Consider the following 17,424-nt stretch of genomic DNA (forward strand, 5'->3'; position numbering starts at 1 on the left):
ACTGCACGTTCAGGTATAAACTGGCTAAAAAGCAAAGGTGCCGACATCCATATGGCACAGACCCACGTTTACAGCCGTCCTCAGCTGTCTTCCTCAGGCACCTCCTGGGAGCTGCCTCAGCAGGATCCAGAGCCTCGTCCCCTCAGTCCAGCTTCCCTGGGCTTCCTCTCCTGTTACCTGACCGCCAGACCTGAGCTCCAGATGACTTTGTTTCCAAAATTCCACTCTAAAAAACACCATTTGCATCCATGATCCATGAGGCGGCTGGAAAGAATGTGACCAGGGTTGTGCACTGCTCCTTTCTGAAGGGGAAAGTGGCAGCTCCTGGGAACGGGGCCTGGCCTCCTGGAGTGGGGGTGGCCCTTCAGGGCTGCTGCCGAAGGATCGGTGTGGCCCCTCGGGGGCTTGCAGACTCACAGGTCCTGGATATACGTGGCTGGGCTTACACTGTTTTTTGTCTTATCTGCCAGCATTTTAAAATCGGGAGTGTACATGAAAAGCCTCCCTCTGGCTCACCTTGGCCAAGTTCCCTTAAGGCCGCAAGTGACTGAAGCTGACCACCCGAGAGGGGACACAGCCCAGCCTGTCCCTGACCGGCAGCCACCCTGCCAACCACCGCGGACACGTATGTGTCCAGCTCCCATCTCGGGAGTCGGTTGCCATCTCTGAAGGGGTCTGCTCTGCTCTGGAAGGAAACGCCTTGCCACATGGAGTGGAGGAGGGCTCGGGGTGAAACGGGGCTCTGAAATGCTTTCTGTGGGCAGGCAGGGCTCCTCCTTCAGGGCGTCAAAGAGAAGGGCTTGTTCTGAGATTCCCTTGGTCGAAGGTGGATGGTCCCGGGCCTGCTGAGAGTCCCCTGGGGTCTCTGAGAACACCCTGGCCAGCTGCAGACCATGCTGTCCCCGAGCCTGGCCCGCAGGCCCAGTGGTGGGCGGCGGCCGCAGTGGCCCTGGAGGTCTCCCAGGGCTTTTCAGAGCAGGACTGACCTGAGGACAGACCAGGGCTTTGACTCCGGTTAGTGCCGGCGTCGGCTTCTGGCAGGCCGCCTGCGATGGCCAAGAGGAGAGCTTTTGAGGCAAGGCTGGTTCCAATTCCTGCCTTTGGGAAGGTCTCCAGTTGCTTAGCCACAGCTCATGTTTGGGAATGTATGTATTTCGAGTAAGTCTCACAAGAACAAAGCTCTTTTAGGGGTGTGGGGGCCCGGGTCCTTCTGGGAAGAGTGGGGAAGGGCCCACCTCCTGGACGCCCGAGGTGCTGGGGGCCTGTGGGCAGAGTTCTGCTCTGCTTTCTGGGACCATTTCTCACTTCCTGGAGCCTAAGAGCTGCAAATATTGGGGGACTCCTTTTCTGCAGCTCCTGGGGAAGCCACGAGCAAGAGGAAGAAGGGGAGAGAGAAGAGAAGCCCTTCTCTGGAGGTTGTGTGTGTCTGGAGGGCTTCTGTCTGGAGCTCCCAAATCCATGGAAGGCAGGGGCAAGCCAGCCAAGGTGGTGACAGGAGGACCTAGTGTCCCTAAGAAGTCCCTGCACAGAAGACCCTTCCTTTAGTGCGTCCACTGTCACGAGTACGGGTGCTGCCTTTCGCCAAGGCAGAGCATCTGTTTGGAACGCTTTCATCAGTAGTTTATACTTTAGGGTTAAGGAGTTTGTGGTCTTTGAGAGGAAAAAATATTCAGTAACCCTTACATTTGCATCAGCGGGTTGTGGGGCTGGGTTTGGGGGTGCAGTCACTACACAGCATCTCTATCCCAGCAGCACCTGGAGGCAGGACCCTCTGGTTGGCAGGAGGCATCTCATTCATGCGGTCCCCTCGTATCTGGCCAGCCCATGTGCCCCTCTCTCCACACGACCAATGCATCTCGATCTTAAGATGGAAAGTTCCAGGGATTCCCCTTCACTCTGAGACGGGACAGGACAGCTGGTCACCCTATTCCCTGTCCAGCCTGGCCCTGCTGCCGCGTCCCAGGCCAGGAAGAGCTGTGGCCCCCCCGCAGCAGAGGAGGAGGGTGGGCCAGGGCTTCCCCCAGTTCCCACTCCTACTGGCCCCATCCCTAGTTCTGTCCTGCTGGGGACGGTGGGGTGGGTCACCCTCCAGAGGCAGCAGCCCAGGAGCAGGTGCAGTACCTCCCTGCCAGCTACCAGGGCCAGGAGCCCCTCCGCCTGGAATCGGGAAGGGGGTGTTCTGCCTGTGTCCCTGGCAAAGTCTGTGTGGAACTCCCACCTGGGACCAGGCCAAAGACTGGCTTCCCCACCCACCTTACGGGGGACAGAACTGCCATCTTAAGATTGCCCCCGGCTGTAGCTGGGTTTGCGATCACCCCCCTTCCCGAGTGCCCCGGAGGCCTGTCAGGATGCAGATGGTCAGTGACCCACCTGGGTTCACGCCTCGCTCCCTGGGCTGCAGGAACCCACTCACCACTGATTCCGCGGGTGGACCTAGGCAATGGGCTGAAAGGCAGCTCCGAGGGGCTGAGGGCAGGGCCTGGGTGCCTGTGGTCCCACACATGTCAAGGCTTCAGGAGACAAGCCTGGCCACACCTGGCACAGGATCCCCTGCCTCTGACTGCCGAGCCCAGGCAGCACCTCCCTTTCCTGCCATGGGAGAGATGACATGCCTGTGGGCAGCACCTGCTTCCTGGGCAGGTGGCCAGAGAGCTGAGACCTCACTGTGTGACCCTGGGCAAGTCACACGACTGCCCCTGCCCCCAGCTCCTGACCTGCCCGCCCCGTAGGACCAGGGCAGCACAGGGCCCTCTGCCACGGCGGGACGTGTGACGAGGAGGGGAGGCCTGCTGCAATTCTCTGCAGAGACTCTGACTCAGGGGTGGTGGCCCAAGGAAGGGCCGGCAGGTCCGCCCACCACGTGGCACAGGCAAGGCCACCCCGTGCAGAGGACATGGGACCAGTCACCCTAATCCCCAGGGAGAAAAGTGAAATATTTTATTCGGGGGGTAAGCTGACAAAAATACTCATCTGCGATAGGGGAATGGGGCCACGGCTGCACTGCCAGTGTCCCCCGAGGCAGCGTAGGTCGCTGGGGTCATGAAGAGCTTGGCCTCACTTGGACACAGTCCTTGGAGAAAAGAATGAGAGGTCAGAGCCAGGAGTGGCTGCGAGGGGCGGGGGACAGGCTCCGTCAGGTCCAAGGTCCTCCTCCAAGCCAGCACCCGGCCCCCCACCCCGGGTGGACCCCCGGGGAGGGGGTCACCCCACCCCCTGACTCCACCACCCCAGGATGGATGCTAGGGGTGCTGAGCCCCAAAACCATGTAGAGAGAACTCTTGTTTGGTCTCCGTGGAGTGTGACAGACGTGTCAGAAACACTCAAAGGGTCGAGGGTGCGACTGGACAAGTGAGGGGGCGGAGAGGGAGAAAGAGCAGGACTGAGAGGGAGATGCAAGGACCAAAAACCATCCGAGGGGCAGAAACACACCAGGCTGTGGCCCTGACTCTGCCGGGCCCCAACTCCACATCAGGGCGCCCTGACTCCCACTTCCCTCTCTGTTCCACCCGTGCACAGGCAGTGAGTGCAGGAACGAAAGGGCCAGAGAGACGCCAAACGGGGGAGCAGGGCCTGTCCTCTGGGGACGGAGCCGTCCTGGAGGGCTCCCAGGCTGTTGCTCCAAGTGCCCGTGGACTAGCCAGAAGTAAATACAAACAATCAGGTTCTTTAAATACCCAGTTCACAGCAGCCGTCACTCGTGGAAACAATCAGCACAAAATATGTAAGCAAGCACGGAGGAAGGCTGGTTCCCGTGCGAAAACTGGTCCTGATAGAAATTACAGTCCCCAAGGCAAAAGGACAGCAGCATTAGCTGTAATTGGAACTGATTCTGATGAAGTCATTTCAGCAAAATTAAAAGGAAAGTGATTGTTTTTAAAACCATTTTAACTGTGTTGTATTGAAAACTGCTCAGGAATTCACTTGGCTTAGTGGAAAATTCAAGCCAGAAAGCTGTGTTCTCCACGAGATGCAGCACAAGCAGCACTGGGATGTGTGTATTTATATGGCCACAGGATCAAGACGAGTCCGCCCCCTAAATCCCAGGTCAGGCTCGGCACAGTCCCCACCACCGGGGGATGGGTGGGGAGGGGATGCGGGCAGCCGTTGGCGTGTGGGCACAGGGCTCACAGGTTGGTGGGCTCCTTGGTGGGCTGCATGCCAGCTCTAGACTCCAGGCGCAGAGGCCTCGGGTGCCTGGCAGGCCCTGGGGCAGGCTGGGGATCCTGTGGGGACGGCAGCAGCAGGGGCAGCTGTGGCGAGGGCAGCAGAGACAGAGGCCAAGCTTGCATCATTGCTGTTGGCTGGTGGTCCAACGCAGGCGAATCCATGCTGGCTTGGGGGTGCAGTGCTGGGAGGGGCAGAGAGGCCCAGGATGTGTCTAAGAACAGCCGGGAAGGAGGAGTTCCCATCGTGGCTCAGTGGTTAACGAATCCGACTAGGAACCGTGAGGTTTTGGGTTCGATCCCTGGCCTCACTCAGTGGGTTAAGGATCCGGCGTTGCCATGAGCTGTGGTGTAGGTTGCAGACGTGGCTTGGATCCTGCATTGCGGTGGCTCTGGCGCAGGCCAGTGACAACAGCTCCGATTAGACCCCCAGCCTGGGAACCTCCACATGCCATGTGTGCAGCCATAGAAAAGACAAAAAAAAAAAAAAAAACAATAGGGAGGGAGGCTGGCTCCCCAGGGTCACCCCAAGCCTGGAGGTACTCCATCTCCAGTCCCAGGCTCCCTGCACTTACACCTTGGCTGTGGGGGGAGGTGGTGGTGTCTGCCCAGGAGAAGTGAAACCAGAGAGGTGGGGCCTAACACAGGGACCAGAGAGGACGCAGGGTTTGGTTTGGGGTCCAGGACCTCGGCTCCAGCCCAGCTCTGACTCCCCAGCTCCAAGTCGCTGTGCCTCAGCCCATGGCATGCAGAAGTTCCTGGGCCAGGGATGGAACCTGCACTGCAGCAGTGACAATGCCAGATCCTTAACTGCTAGGCCCCCAGGGAACTCCCTCCTTGCTTTAAAATGGGCAAGCGGGGCAAGGACTGGGCGAGATAAGAGGGGAGGAGGTGCCTTGTGTGCTGGAACGCACTCGCAGCTGCCTGGCGCACGGTAATGTCAAGCCGGGGAGGCGGGGCTCACTTATCCCCAACCTGGCTCATGGGTCCCCAGCACAGACACCCAAGGGAATGAACGGGGCCCCCTTGTCCCACCCCTGCAGCCGGCTAGACACCTGGGGACAGGTGCCTGGTCCAGCCGAAGGGTGCACTGGCTGAAGGGTGAAGCTAGATCCCAGGATGCCTGGAAGCCCTGGCCAGGGCGCTGGGTACCGAGTGCTGGGTGGGGGCCCCTCAAGGGACCTGTTCCAGCCCAGGCCCGGGCAGAGCAGGTGAGAGATGGAGGAGGTGGGGCAGGAGAGAGCCAGGCTGGGGCTCACCAGACACCCGCCAGACTCTCCGGGAGGTGGGAACAGGTACTCACAGGGGTAGACGGCTCCGAGCAAGTCTCCCGGGCGCACACCCTCGCTCGGGTTTTGAGCCGGGGGATGTGGAGCTTTCACGGCTTAGCGGAAAAAGAGAAGAGAAGAGAGAGAGGAGCTGGTGGGGCTCCTCCAGGTCCTGCCCCACCCTGGGGTCCACGTCCTGTCCTCTGGCCCCTGCAAAGGCCTGTTCGCTTGGCTGGAGCCCACCCCGCTGCCCGCTCCCCCTCGCGCACCTCTCCACAGGCCAACCCAGTCCTGTGTGCAGGACCCTTCTTCCCACCCCACTCTAGAGCTCCCCCAGCCTGAGACACGGGACAAAGGCTTTCGGAACGGACCTCGAGGCTGGGGAGGAGAGGGATGTGATTTTAGCGCAAAAAGATGTGGGTGACACGCTGGCCAGTCTGGCAGCTCTTCAGCTCTTCCCAGAAGGACCAGACCCCACGGTGCCCCACCTTCCTGTCCTTCCACTTGTGTGTGCACAGCTTCTGAGGAAAAATTCCCACGAAATTAACCATTACGAGGCAACGATTCAGTAGCATTAAGTTCACTCACAAGGTTGTGCAACCACCATCTCCGTCTGCTTCCAGAACATTTCATCACCCCCAAAAGACACCCATACCCATGAGGCCCTCAACCCCACTCTCCCTCCCCGAGCCCCTGGCAACTGCTCATCTGCATCCTGTCTCCCAAATCTGCCTGTTCCGGACATGTCGGGGGGCACAGGAAGGGTCACACACTCTGCGGCCTTTGGGGTCTGGCTCCATTCTTCACTTCTGAATCTCCGGTGTCCCTTTCTCCCCGGCCTCCAGACCAAAGGCTGACCCACCCACGAGGTGGGACCAGAGGCCGTGAGGGTGACAACCGAACAGGGCATGGGGTCTAAGGTGCCGGGCCAGGCCACGGGAGAGAGGGGGTCCGGGAGCACGAAGCTCCTTCCCACGCAGGGCCCCGACTGTCCCTTCCGCTCAGATGGCTGCGTCCTTCCCTGGCTGTCTCCTGTCTACGTCCCTTTCCAGAGAGTCCTTCTGAGCGCCCACCCCACAGGGATGCCTGCGGGGCATCCTCTCCCCAACTTCCCTGCTTCTGCCCATTCACTCGCGAAACTTAGACTTCACCACCCCTCACCAGCGGCATCTAAAACATGCCCGGCGCCAAGGAGGGCTCAGGAATGACCGGCTGAGTGGCCAGGGCCCTGCGGAAGCAGGAGGGGACCGCAGGGAGCTGACACCTCTGGCCAATGTGGCAGCACAGGGCCCGGCTGTCCACTGGGCAGTTTGCCTGAAAGGCCCTCACTGGGCTGGCCTGGCCTTGTCCCGTCCGCACAGCATCTGCGGGGCTCTCTGCCTGCCCCCTTCCCCCCTCCCCTCTGTGAACACCTCCCCAGCCCAAGTCTCTTGAATTCCTAACCCCGTCTCAGGTCTGCGCCCTGGAGGCCCTGACCGACTCGGGGACACTGTAAGTCCCGTTAGCCTTTGGGGTACGCACAGCTTGGGTCATGTCCCTTGAACGGAGTCCCATGTGCTTCGTGGGTTTGGCCTAAGAGCAAATGCCCAGTTGAGGGTCACTCCCCAGCTCCAGCTCTGATCACCAGTTGCCACGTGGATCCCTCCACCGGTCAGAGGCAGGACCTGCCTACCAGCTAACCACCCGGACTGCCACACCGCTTCCCTCCAAGGGGAGGGATGTGGGGCTGGGGAACAAGTTCAAAACTGAGACCCGGTGAGGCCTGAGAGCCCAGCTCTAAGCCAGTGCTCCCCTCGCAGGCCTGTAGATGCCCTGGGTGCACAGGTCCAGACCCGAACTCACCCCTGACCCCAACACCTGCTCCTAGGCTCCCCTCTACGGCTTTCCTGTCTTTGCAAAAGCCAGAAGCTGAGTAACCGGGAGACTCCCAACGGGACGGGACCCCTGAGTTCCGGTGGATGAGAAAGGTTCTCAGTGGATTCCAGGCAGGGCGCCCGGCACATGCTGACCCCAGAGGTGGGGGCAGCCTGCAGCCTTAGAGTGAGCAGCTCTGGGAGGCCGTGTGGGGGGAACAGATGTCCTAGAGATCAGCCAAGGACTCTCGACTCTAGGGACAATGCTCCCAAGATGTCCCTGTCCCAACCCCCAGAACCTGTGACTACATCACCCTGTGCGGCAGAGGGGACTTTATAGACACCATCAGGTTAAGGGTCTTGAGATGGGAAAACGATGCGGGGACATCTGGGTGGGCCCGATACAATGGCCAGGTCCTGGGGAGGGGAGGCCAGATGGTCAGAGTCAGAGGAGGAGACCCGAGGACGGAAGCTGCGGCCAGAATGACGCCCCGTGAAGATGCAGAAGGGGCCACGAGCCACGGAATGAGGCAGGCCTCGGGGAGAAGACCGTGAGGAAACGTCGCCCCTTGAGCCTCGGGAGGAGCCAGCCCTGCCGACACCTCGATTTTAGCCTCACAGGACTCCTTTTGGATTTGACCTCCAGAACCAAAACAAAATAAATGCGGGTTGTTCCAAGCCACTCGGTTGGTGGTAACCTGCTACAGCAGCCATAGGACACTCATCCTACAGGCTCTGAGCTAGGGCAGAGCCGGCCAGGAGCAGCTTTTAGGCCATTCACCCAGGGCTGGTGAGGACGGCGAGGCTGGTAACACATCTCCTCCTCCTGCACCTCTGCCTCCCTGAGCCCCACCTGGACTCAGCCCTCCTTCCACTGAGACGTCTCCAGAAGTCCGGCCTGCCTCTGGGAGCACGGCTCACCAGGGAGCAACAGGCGTTCCTCTGCCCGGCCTGACCACAGCACAGGCATCAGGAGGGCACAGGCAGGCTGGATGCCCTCAGGGACCCTGTGGGCAAAGGATGGATGCGCACATCTGGGACAAGGCTAGACCTAAGCTTGTTTAGGTTTAGATACTGAGACCAGTTTCCTTATTGTTCTTTTTTTTTTTTTTTTTTTTTTTTTTTGCTTTGTAGGGTCATACCTGCTCTAAAAAGCACATGGAAGTTCCCAGGCGAGGGGTTGAATCGGAGCTACAGCTGCTAGCCTACACCACAGCTCACAGCAATGCCAGATCATTGACCCACTGAGCGAGGCTAGGGATCGAACCCACGTCCTCCTGAATCCTAGCCAGATTCGTTAACCACTGAGCCATGAAGGGAACTCCCTAGACGCTGAGTCTGTTTTGATTAGAACTTTTTTTAAATGGCCATACCCACAGTATAGGGAAGTTCCCAGGCCACAGATGGAATCCAAGACTCTGGAGTTCTTGTTGTGGTGCAGAGTAAACGAATCCGACTGGTACCCATGAGGATGCCCATTCGATCCCTGGCCTCACTCAGTGGGTCACGGATCCGGTGTTGCCATGAACTGTGGTGTAGGTCGCAGATGTGGCTCAGATTCCACATTGCTGTGGTGTAGCCTGGCAAATGCAGGTTCGACCCCTAGCCTGGGAACTTTCATAAGCTGTAGGGGTGCGGCCCAAAAAGCAAAAAAGAAAAAAAAAAGAAAAGAAAGAAAGACTCAGCTGCAACCTATGCCAGATTCTTTAACCCAGTATGCTGGGCTGGGGATCAAACCCGCACCTCTGTTGTAACACGAGCTGCTGCAGTTGGGTTCTTAACCAACTGTGCCACATGGGAACTCCTAGAATGTACTTTTGAGTAAATGAATGAGCAATAATACAAAGCTGTCAAAAGATCCAGCCACAGATGGGTTTCAAATTGATTCCAATTGCTAGTTAGACTGTGGACCCCAAGCAGGTTAAAGCAATTGAGCCGTCCGGATTCAGTCCTGGTTTGTGGATCTGGAGAATGAAAGAGCTCTGGGAGAAAAGCCCTAGCTCTGGGTGCCAGCCCTGGGTGAGGTGGGTGCAGAGGGCGCTCTCTGACGGACGAGGGTCAGGTGAGTAGATCGTCCTGGCCCCCCTGCCAAGGCTGCGCTCACAGCCCATTTGTGTGGAATGCCTCGCCGGCTGCCGCAGGGTGAAAGAAGGCAGTGCCGCAGGGTGAAAGAAGGCAGTGCCGCAGGGTGAAAGAAGGCAGTGCGGGGCCTGGCAAGCAGCTGGGCTCGTTATCTATTCGTCACCATCGTGGTTACCCCGCCTGGTGATCCCAGAAGCCCAGCCTGAGTCTCCTCCCGACAGCATCCATGCTGGGGGCCTGGAGTGGCCAAGCCTCACCCAGGAGCTGTTAACACTGCAAGGGCCACATCCGTGCCCTAGGAATCGGGGGTTTGAGATGAAGTCCTGCTCCTGGACCAGGGCAGGGGCCTGGACAGGGCTGAACAGCAGTCTCCAAAAGGACACGTTCCTCCCGGACCCTGTGAGTGTGACCTTATTCAAAGAAAAGGTCCCTGCAGATAGAACTAAGTGAAAGGTCTTGAGACGATGGCATCTGAATTAAGCTGGGCCCTAAACCCAGTAAGAGGCAGAAGAGGAGAGGATTCAGGGAGGCAGCACGTAGAACGGAGGCGGAGATGGGGTAATGCGGCCACCAGCCCAGGAACGCCGCCTTCGGAGGGAGCGCGGCCCTGCTCATGCCTGGATGTGGGATATGGGACCTGAAGCGGGAGCGTTCGCCTCAGTCGTCCTAAGCCGCCTGTCGGGGCACCTGCTGCGGCCTCAGGGCTCTAAAGCAGGGCTCCGTCTTCTTTGTCCAGTGCATCTAATAAGAACCCCTTTCCTTTGCTTGGGTGTCTGGTGGCTAGTTCTCAAGTCAGTGGGGGCAAAGTGGGCTGAGGAAGGATACTTCAGGCTGGACTTAACCCTCTGGCCACCTTGCAGCTCCAAGACCAGCCCCCTCAGGGCAGTGTGTGGAACCCCTCATCCCAGAGGGAAAATCTCAAGGGGCGAGCAGAGAAGGTACCTTTTAGGATACTGCGGGCCCAGGAACAGAGCTGAGACTTGGGGTCCCCATGAGAAGCCAGCTGTCACTGGGGCCTTGATGCTGCAGCAACTAGAGCTACTCATTTCACAGTCTACCCCTGGCCCCACCTGCCCCCACCTCAGACAATTAGGACACAGGCCTCCAGGGTTATCATGCCCAAGCCCAGCCCTGTCTCCCCACTCCAGGTAGACTTACCTGCTCCCAACTGTGCCTGCCTTCCTTCTACCACAGCCCCCTGGATGGCTCTCTTTCCACTTGACCCTCCATCCAGCTAAGCCTCCTCGGGCTCTCAGAAATTCAGGACCTCCTCCTTGGACCAGTGTCCCTTGTCATAACTCTCCCATCACTGCCCAGCATTCCTTCTTTGGGGAGGCCCTCCAGACGCCCCCCCCCAGCCTCCTTTGTCACAGCTGTCCCCAAGCAGCACCTGGCCTACAGGAGGACCCCAGGTGCGCAAGAGCTGTGTGAGAACCCCCCTCTAGTCATGGATTCTGCCGGCTCTGGGCCCCACCTGCATCACACGGGACTTCACGCTGCCCAGCAAAGGCAGGACACCCAGGCAGGGGTGCCCAGGAAGGCCTGAGGCCACTCACCTGCCAGCTCCTTCTCGGCCCCAGTCACTAGCCGCGGCCGGTCTTTGTTGCTCATTCGACCCTTGTACAGGATCCCGTCCACTCCCAGGATGTCCACCTCGGCCTGTTGGACAGCCCAGGCCCTGGGTCAGGGAGTGTCCTCCAGCCTCTTTTGTACACAGAGGCCACAGGGTCTGGCCTCCCCAGGGTCACCCGCCACTGGGGGCTGCGGCCTGACTCACGGTGTCATAGTTCAACAACTCAGGGTCCCCGTAGGGGTAGAGCGTCGACAGGTTGCATGACTTGAACTTCAGGTTGGCATCGTTTCTGGGGCCATCACCCCAGTCCTGCTGGGAGCCCAGCAAGTCCAGACTCCTCTCCTGGGCTCCAAGGCTCTGCAGCTTCTGCAGCCGCTGCTGTTCCCTGGGGAGAAGCAGTGGGGTCAACAGCCACCTGGAGACCCCTCCTCTCAGAGGAGCCAGGAGGGAGGGAAGACTGGCGTTTCTTCCAGCTGGAGTCGGGACGATGCAGCTGGGTGGGCCTGGGGCCTGCTGGGTGAATACAGACAAGCACTGTGGGGCAGGGGCAAAAGCTGAAACCTGTGTTTCCCAGACCTGAAGCCCTGATCTGGCTGGCCCAGCACGGGCTCTTAACCTTTCATCTCAAGAAGGAGCCGGGCTGACTGAAGGGGAGACGCTGCGGGGCGGGACGGACCGGGAGCCTGGGTTGGCACACGCGCCACTATATACAAAACCGACTGCTAACAAGGACCTGCTTTAAAGAAAGTTCTGGGAAATCCACTCCACAGTCTGTGATGGCTCCCTGAGGAAGGAATCGGAACAGGAATGGGTATCTACGGAGGGCTGATTCACTCTGCCACACCGGCAACTCACTTATTGAAGTCCCCTATACGCCAATAAGATTCATTAAAAAAAAAAAAAAAGGAGCCGGGCAAGGGAAGGCAGGGCATCGGGCACGGGCCCCCACGTCCCTCCCCTCCCCTTCGGGTGGCTGTGGTCGCTGCTCAGCCATCACACCCCCACCTGGCCAGATGCGGGGTGGGCTGCGACCTCTCCTTCAGCCGTGAAAAGGGCTGAGGGCAGAACGACCTCAACGGGGAGGCGTAAGCATGCAAGGAGGTCAGGCCTGTCAAAGCACTTAGCCCACTACCTGCCTGGCCACTGCAAGCCCCACGGGCCGGGGTCAGGGCTCGCTTCTTCTAGCAGGTAGCAGGCACGTGAACCTGAGTCTACGGGGGAGCCTCCCCCTACCAGTCCTTGGCCCGTTACAGACACCCAAGAAACACGTCCGTTCCTCTCCCCGTGATCATTACTGCCCGGGGACGTCTCCCTCTCAGGTGGCTGGCGGTGCCCCGGCACAGTCTTTGCATCCTGGAACTGGAGTTCACGTCTCTGCAGGCACCTGGGCTCCCAGGTGTCCTCTGTGGGGCGCCCCCCCACTCACCTCATCTGTTGCCGCTGCAGGTACTCATAGCTGTTGGCGCTGGCTGGCCGCAGCCGCGACAGCAGGTGGGCATTGCGGACGGTGACAAGTGGCCTGTGAAGGACAAGAGCCAAGTGGGAGACAGAGGACCCAGCTTCCACCTCCTCCAGGAAGCCCACCTACCCTCCACAAAGATCCACAGCACCGGGCCCCCATGCTTCTGGTATGTTGTAAAGAATACTTGTTCTTTTTTTTTTTTTTTTTTTTTTTTTTTGTATTTTTAGGGCTCCATTCACAGCACATGGAGGTTCCCAGGCTGGGGGTCAAATCGGAGCTATAGCCACCGACCTACACCACAGCCACCACAATGCCAGATCCGAGCCATGTCTGCGCCCTACACCACAGCTCATCGCAACACTAGATCCTTAACCCACTGAGCGAGGCCAGGGATCAAACCCACATGCTCACGGATGCTAGTTGGGTTCACTGACCACTGAGCCACGACAGGAACTCCCAAGAACAACTGTTCTGATAATAAAAGTTAAAAAACAGAACAGGTCAATTCTAGAAATGGGACCCAGGTTGGAGTTTGCCAGGGGCTTGGTGGAGGGGGCCGGGGTGGTGGTGACTGCTTTGGGCTCAGGGACCCAAGCCGCTGCAGTGACAATGCTGGATCCTTAACCTGCAGTGACAAGATACTTGATCTTAAACCACGTGAGAGTGCTGTCTGTCTGGTGGTTCCTCAAAAAGTTAACCATGGAGCTTCGACATGACTCAGCACTTCCACCCCCAGATTCGTTGTGAAAACAAGGGTCCAAATACATGTCAGCAGCAGCACCATCCCAACGCTTAGCAGTGGGAACAAACCAAATGTCCAGCAACATGCTGATGGGTCAACAAATTCGATCTGTCCACACAGGGGATGCTATTCAGCCATAAAATGGAAAGACGCACTGACACACGGCTACAGCACGCGTGGAGCCCGAAAACACGAAGCTCACTGAGAGAAGCAGGACACAGAAGGCCGAGCCCTGTATGATGCTGCTGACACGAGAGGTCCTGGTCGGGGGTGGGGAGGGGAAAGAGGGCAGGCTGATGGCTCTGGGTTTCCTTTGGGGAGACGAAAGCATTTTGATACGAGGTGAATGTGCACTAAATCAGACTGAATTGGTCACTTTAAAAAAGGCTGATTTTAAGAGTTATCTTGTGGGGAGGCGGGTTAAGGATCCAGTGTCGTCACTGCAGTGACTTGGGCTGCGGCCGCTGCATGGGTTGGATCCCTGGCCGAGGAACCTCCACATGCTGAGGGCATGGCAAAAAAAAAAAAGGGGGGGGGTTGGTTTTATGTTATGTGAATTTCACCTCAATACATAAACAGAAGTGTTAGACTATAAAAACCCATGCAAGCAAGTGCCACAAAAGTTCCCAGTGTGGCTCAGTGGTTAGTGAATCCGACTAGGAACCATGAGGTTGGGGGTTCGATCCCTGGCCTTGCTCAGTGGGTTAAGGATCTGGCGTTGCTGTGAGCTGTGGTGTAGGCCAGCGGCTATAGCCCTTGTTAGACTCCTAGCCTGGGAGCCCCCATATGCTGCAGGTGTGGCCCTAAAAAGACAAAAAAAAAAAAAAAAGTGGGGCAAAGTTCAGCTTTCCCGTGGGGTTTCCTTCTACCCTTTCCCTCTGGGAGTCAGCCCTGCCTCTGGATGCAGGGGGCACCAGACAGGGCTGGGGAGGGGAAGGGACACCAGCCCCTGGCTCAGGGCGGGAGCTAGCACAACCACCTGCACAGAACAGGGTACACGGACATGCGTGTGAATGTCAGTGGAACCTCGAGGGCACCAGGTTAGGGATGTGGGGGGGATGGGACGGGAGGGGCACTCACGGGCTGGTCATCATCTCCACAGGCCGGTTGCAGGAGATGCATTTCACCCGCTCGAACAGCTTCCTGGAGGACACCTAGCTCCGTCAGCTGCCGCAGCGGCCAGACCCTGCAAGGTCACCCCTGCCCCCTGCCGTGCTCGGGGAGGCCCCAGGTCCACCTGAGCCTCAGGGCCAGGGCTTCCCCCACATGCTGCTCCCACTCAGCTCTACTGGCCCCCACTGACCCGTACCTGCCACCACTGGGCAGCAGTGTGTGATAAAATGTGAGTAGTTTATCTTCTCACCCAAACACAAACCAGGGAAAGCCACCCTTCACGGTAGGCATTTGGGAGTGAGAGGGGTGATCTGAGGACAGGAGCCCCCATGAACATCAAGTCCCTCTGTCCGGAGGGCAGAGGCGGCTCTACTCCTAGATCTGCCCAGGCTCCCCGTGTGGCCTCACAGGGCCCCTCCCTCTCTGAGCCTTGGTTTCCTGTCTGTAGAACAGGTATGCACCGGGGGTCCCTCTGCAGCCAAGGCCACAGCTGCCCACCTCTGAGCCCCTGGGTGCTCTCAGCCTCACCCCCTCTCCCCACCAGCTGGGAAGCCCCCCTGCAGAGAAGGATGCCCAGCCTCTGGGAGCTGCACCCCTAACCGGGAGGGGCTCACTTCCTGAAGCCGGCAGCGCTATCGGGGTCAAAGCGGAGGCCTTCAATCAGCAGCTTCCTGACTATCTTCCAGACCTCATCTATGTCTTTCTTCAGATCATGCAAATCACTGTGAACCAGCTGTGAGCAGCCAAAGGGAAGAAAAGCACGTTTGGTCAATGAGTTCACACCCTGCCTCATTCCAGAAAAGGATTTGCAGCAACCTGCAAAGTTACCAAGAATGCAACAACACGCGTCAAGAAAAGCAAGGAGTTCCCTGGTGGCCTAACAGTTAAGGACTCGGATTCAGCGTTGTCATCGCTGTGCTGGGTTGTATGGTGACTCTGCATGTGTGCCCAGATTCAGACTGTTTTCCACAGTGGGACTTTTGAATATTTATTACTAGCTGATATTTGTTTATTTACTGGAATATAATTGATTTATAATGTTGTGCTGGTTTCAGGTATACAGCAAAGGGAATCAAACTGGGTATATATACACCCATTCCTTTCCAGATTCCTTTCCCATATAGGTTATCCCAGAACACAGAGTAGAGTTCCCTGTGCTATCCAGCAGGTTCCTGTTGATTATTATTTCTTTAGGGCCACACACTAAGTCAGGTTCTTCTTTTTTCTTTGTTTTTTGTCTTTTTAGGGCTGCACCTGTAGCATATGGAGGTTTCCAGTCTAGGTGTCTACTGGAGCGGAGCGAGGCCACTAAGTGAAGCCAGGGATCAAACCCAAAACCTCATGGTTCCTAGTCAGATTTGTTTCCATTGCACCACGACGGGAACTCCCTATGTCAGGTTCTTTTTTTTTCTTTGGATAATGATTTTTATTTTTTCTATTACGGGTGGTTTACAGTGTTCTGTCAATTTTCTACTGCACAGCAAGGTGATCCAGTTACACACACATGTATATATTCTTTTCTCTTACATTATCATGCCCCATCATAAGTGACTAGATAGACTTCCCTATGCTATACAACAGGATTGAATTTTTTTTTCTTTTGTCTTTTTAGGGCTGCACTCACGGCATATGGGGTTCCCAGGCTAGGGGTCGAATCAGAGCTACAGCTGCTGGCCTACGCCACAGTCACAGCAACGCCAGATCCAAGCCACATCTGCGACCTACACCACAGCTCACGGCAATGCCAGATCCCCTATCCACTGTGCGGGGCCAGGGATAGAACCTGCAACCTCATGGTTCCTGGTCAGATTCATTTCCCCTGCGCCACGACAGGAACTTCAGGATTGAATTTCTAAAGTGTTTCTTCCAGTGCCCACATTTTAGTCTTTAAACACCATTTCCCCAAAAGAAACCACCAACACTACTCCAAGAAATGTCTGAGTCAGATGTGAGGAAGGGAATACTGAGGATGAAGCTGGAACGTCTTGTCACTGAAGAAAGGAAGATAGCTATCCAAGACAGAGGGTCACCGTCTAAGGGCTCAGGGGCCAGCTTGCAGGACTAGGATGAGACCGTATAGGTGACAAAGGAGTAACTTAATTAAATGAACACAATAAATATTTTAAAATCCATGATTCATAGTGACATCCATGGAGTTCCCATTGTGGCTCAGTGGTTAGCAAATCTGATTAGGAACCATGAGGTTGTGGGTTCAATCCCTGGCCTTACTCAGTGGGTTAAGGATCTGGCATTGCCTTGAGCTGTGGTATAGGTCGCAGACGCGGCAGATCTGGTATTGCTGTGGCTGTGGTGTAGGCCAGCAGCTACAGCTCGGATTGGACCCCCAGCCTGGGAACCTCCAAGTGCCGCAGGTGCGGCCCTAGAAAAGATAGAAAAAAAAAAAAAAAAAAAGGACACAGTGACATCCATGAAAAAGAAGGAAAAAAAACAACAACAGAAAAAAAACAGAAGCCCTCATCTCCTACCATATACTGAACCATGAAAACTAAATGAATGAAAGGAAATAATTCATCATTGTTCCTGTCTTTCCTGCAAGAACCATATTTCAGGGTAATCAGCTCAAGTTGATGAAGGAGAGCTCTTCTTTACAACTTGCAGCTGATACAGAAGCAAAGCTCCAGGAGTAGAAGGATTTCCATTGTGTAACACTTAATGAGGTAACTGGTTCAGGCAACAACCCTCGATTTAGGAGGAAACTACTGGGAGAATGGCCCATGAGGCAACGGCCATTCCCAGGGGGCCAAAGAGTCATGCTCAAGTCATTCGCTTCTTCTAAGGGGAGAATATAGGTCTACACTGGTGGCGTCAGCACTGCTGTGCCCTGAGGAAGCTTCGCTTCACCACTGAGGGACCACCTGCCGGCAGGACCTGACTGCTCACCAAACTCTACAGGAAGTGCAGAGCATACCCAGAAATTTTTTTCCCCAACTTGCTATTTTAAAACCTTTTAAACTTACAGAAAAGCTGCAGGAGCAATTCCTGCTGTGGCTCTGTGGTAATGCATCCAACTAGTATCCACGAGGATGCTGGTTCAATCCCTGGCCTTGCTCAGTGGGTTAAGGATCTGGGGTTGCTGTGAGCTGTGGTGTAGGTCACAGACGTGGCTCAGATCCTGCATGGCTGTGGCTGTGGTGTAGGCTGGAGGCT

At 56.9% G+C, this 17,424-nt stretch overlaps 1 protein-coding gene across 1 annotated transcript in view; it reads right to left on the reverse strand.

Moving 5' to 3' along the window:
• Positions 4,623-17,424, reverse strand: part of C3H16orf96 (chromosome 3 C16orf96 homolog) — a 35,453-nt gene continuing 22,651 nt past the window's right edge. Inside the window, exons 10-15 of the mRNA XM_021086691.1 lie at positions 14,871-14,989; positions 14,224-14,286; positions 12,366-12,458; positions 11,144-11,324; positions 10,923-11,025; positions 4,623-5,547 (exon numbers count right to left, since the gene is read on the reverse strand). Coding sequence (XP_020942350.1) covers positions 5,144-5,547; positions 10,923-11,025; positions 11,144-11,324; positions 12,366-12,458; positions 14,224-14,286; positions 14,871-14,989 — 963 coding nt within the window. The 3' untranslated portion in view covers positions 4,623-5,143. The remainder of the gene's footprint in view (positions 5,548-10,922; positions 11,026-11,143; positions 11,325-12,365; positions 12,459-14,223; positions 14,287-14,870; positions 14,990-17,424) is intronic.

This window comes from Sus scrofa, chromosome 3 (genome assembly GCF_000003025.6).
Source record: "Sus scrofa isolate TJ Tabasco breed Duroc chromosome 3, Sscrofa11.1, whole genome shotgun sequence".
NCBI classification, from domain to species: Eukaryota; Metazoa; Chordata; class Mammalia; order Artiodactyla; family Suidae; genus Sus; species Sus scrofa.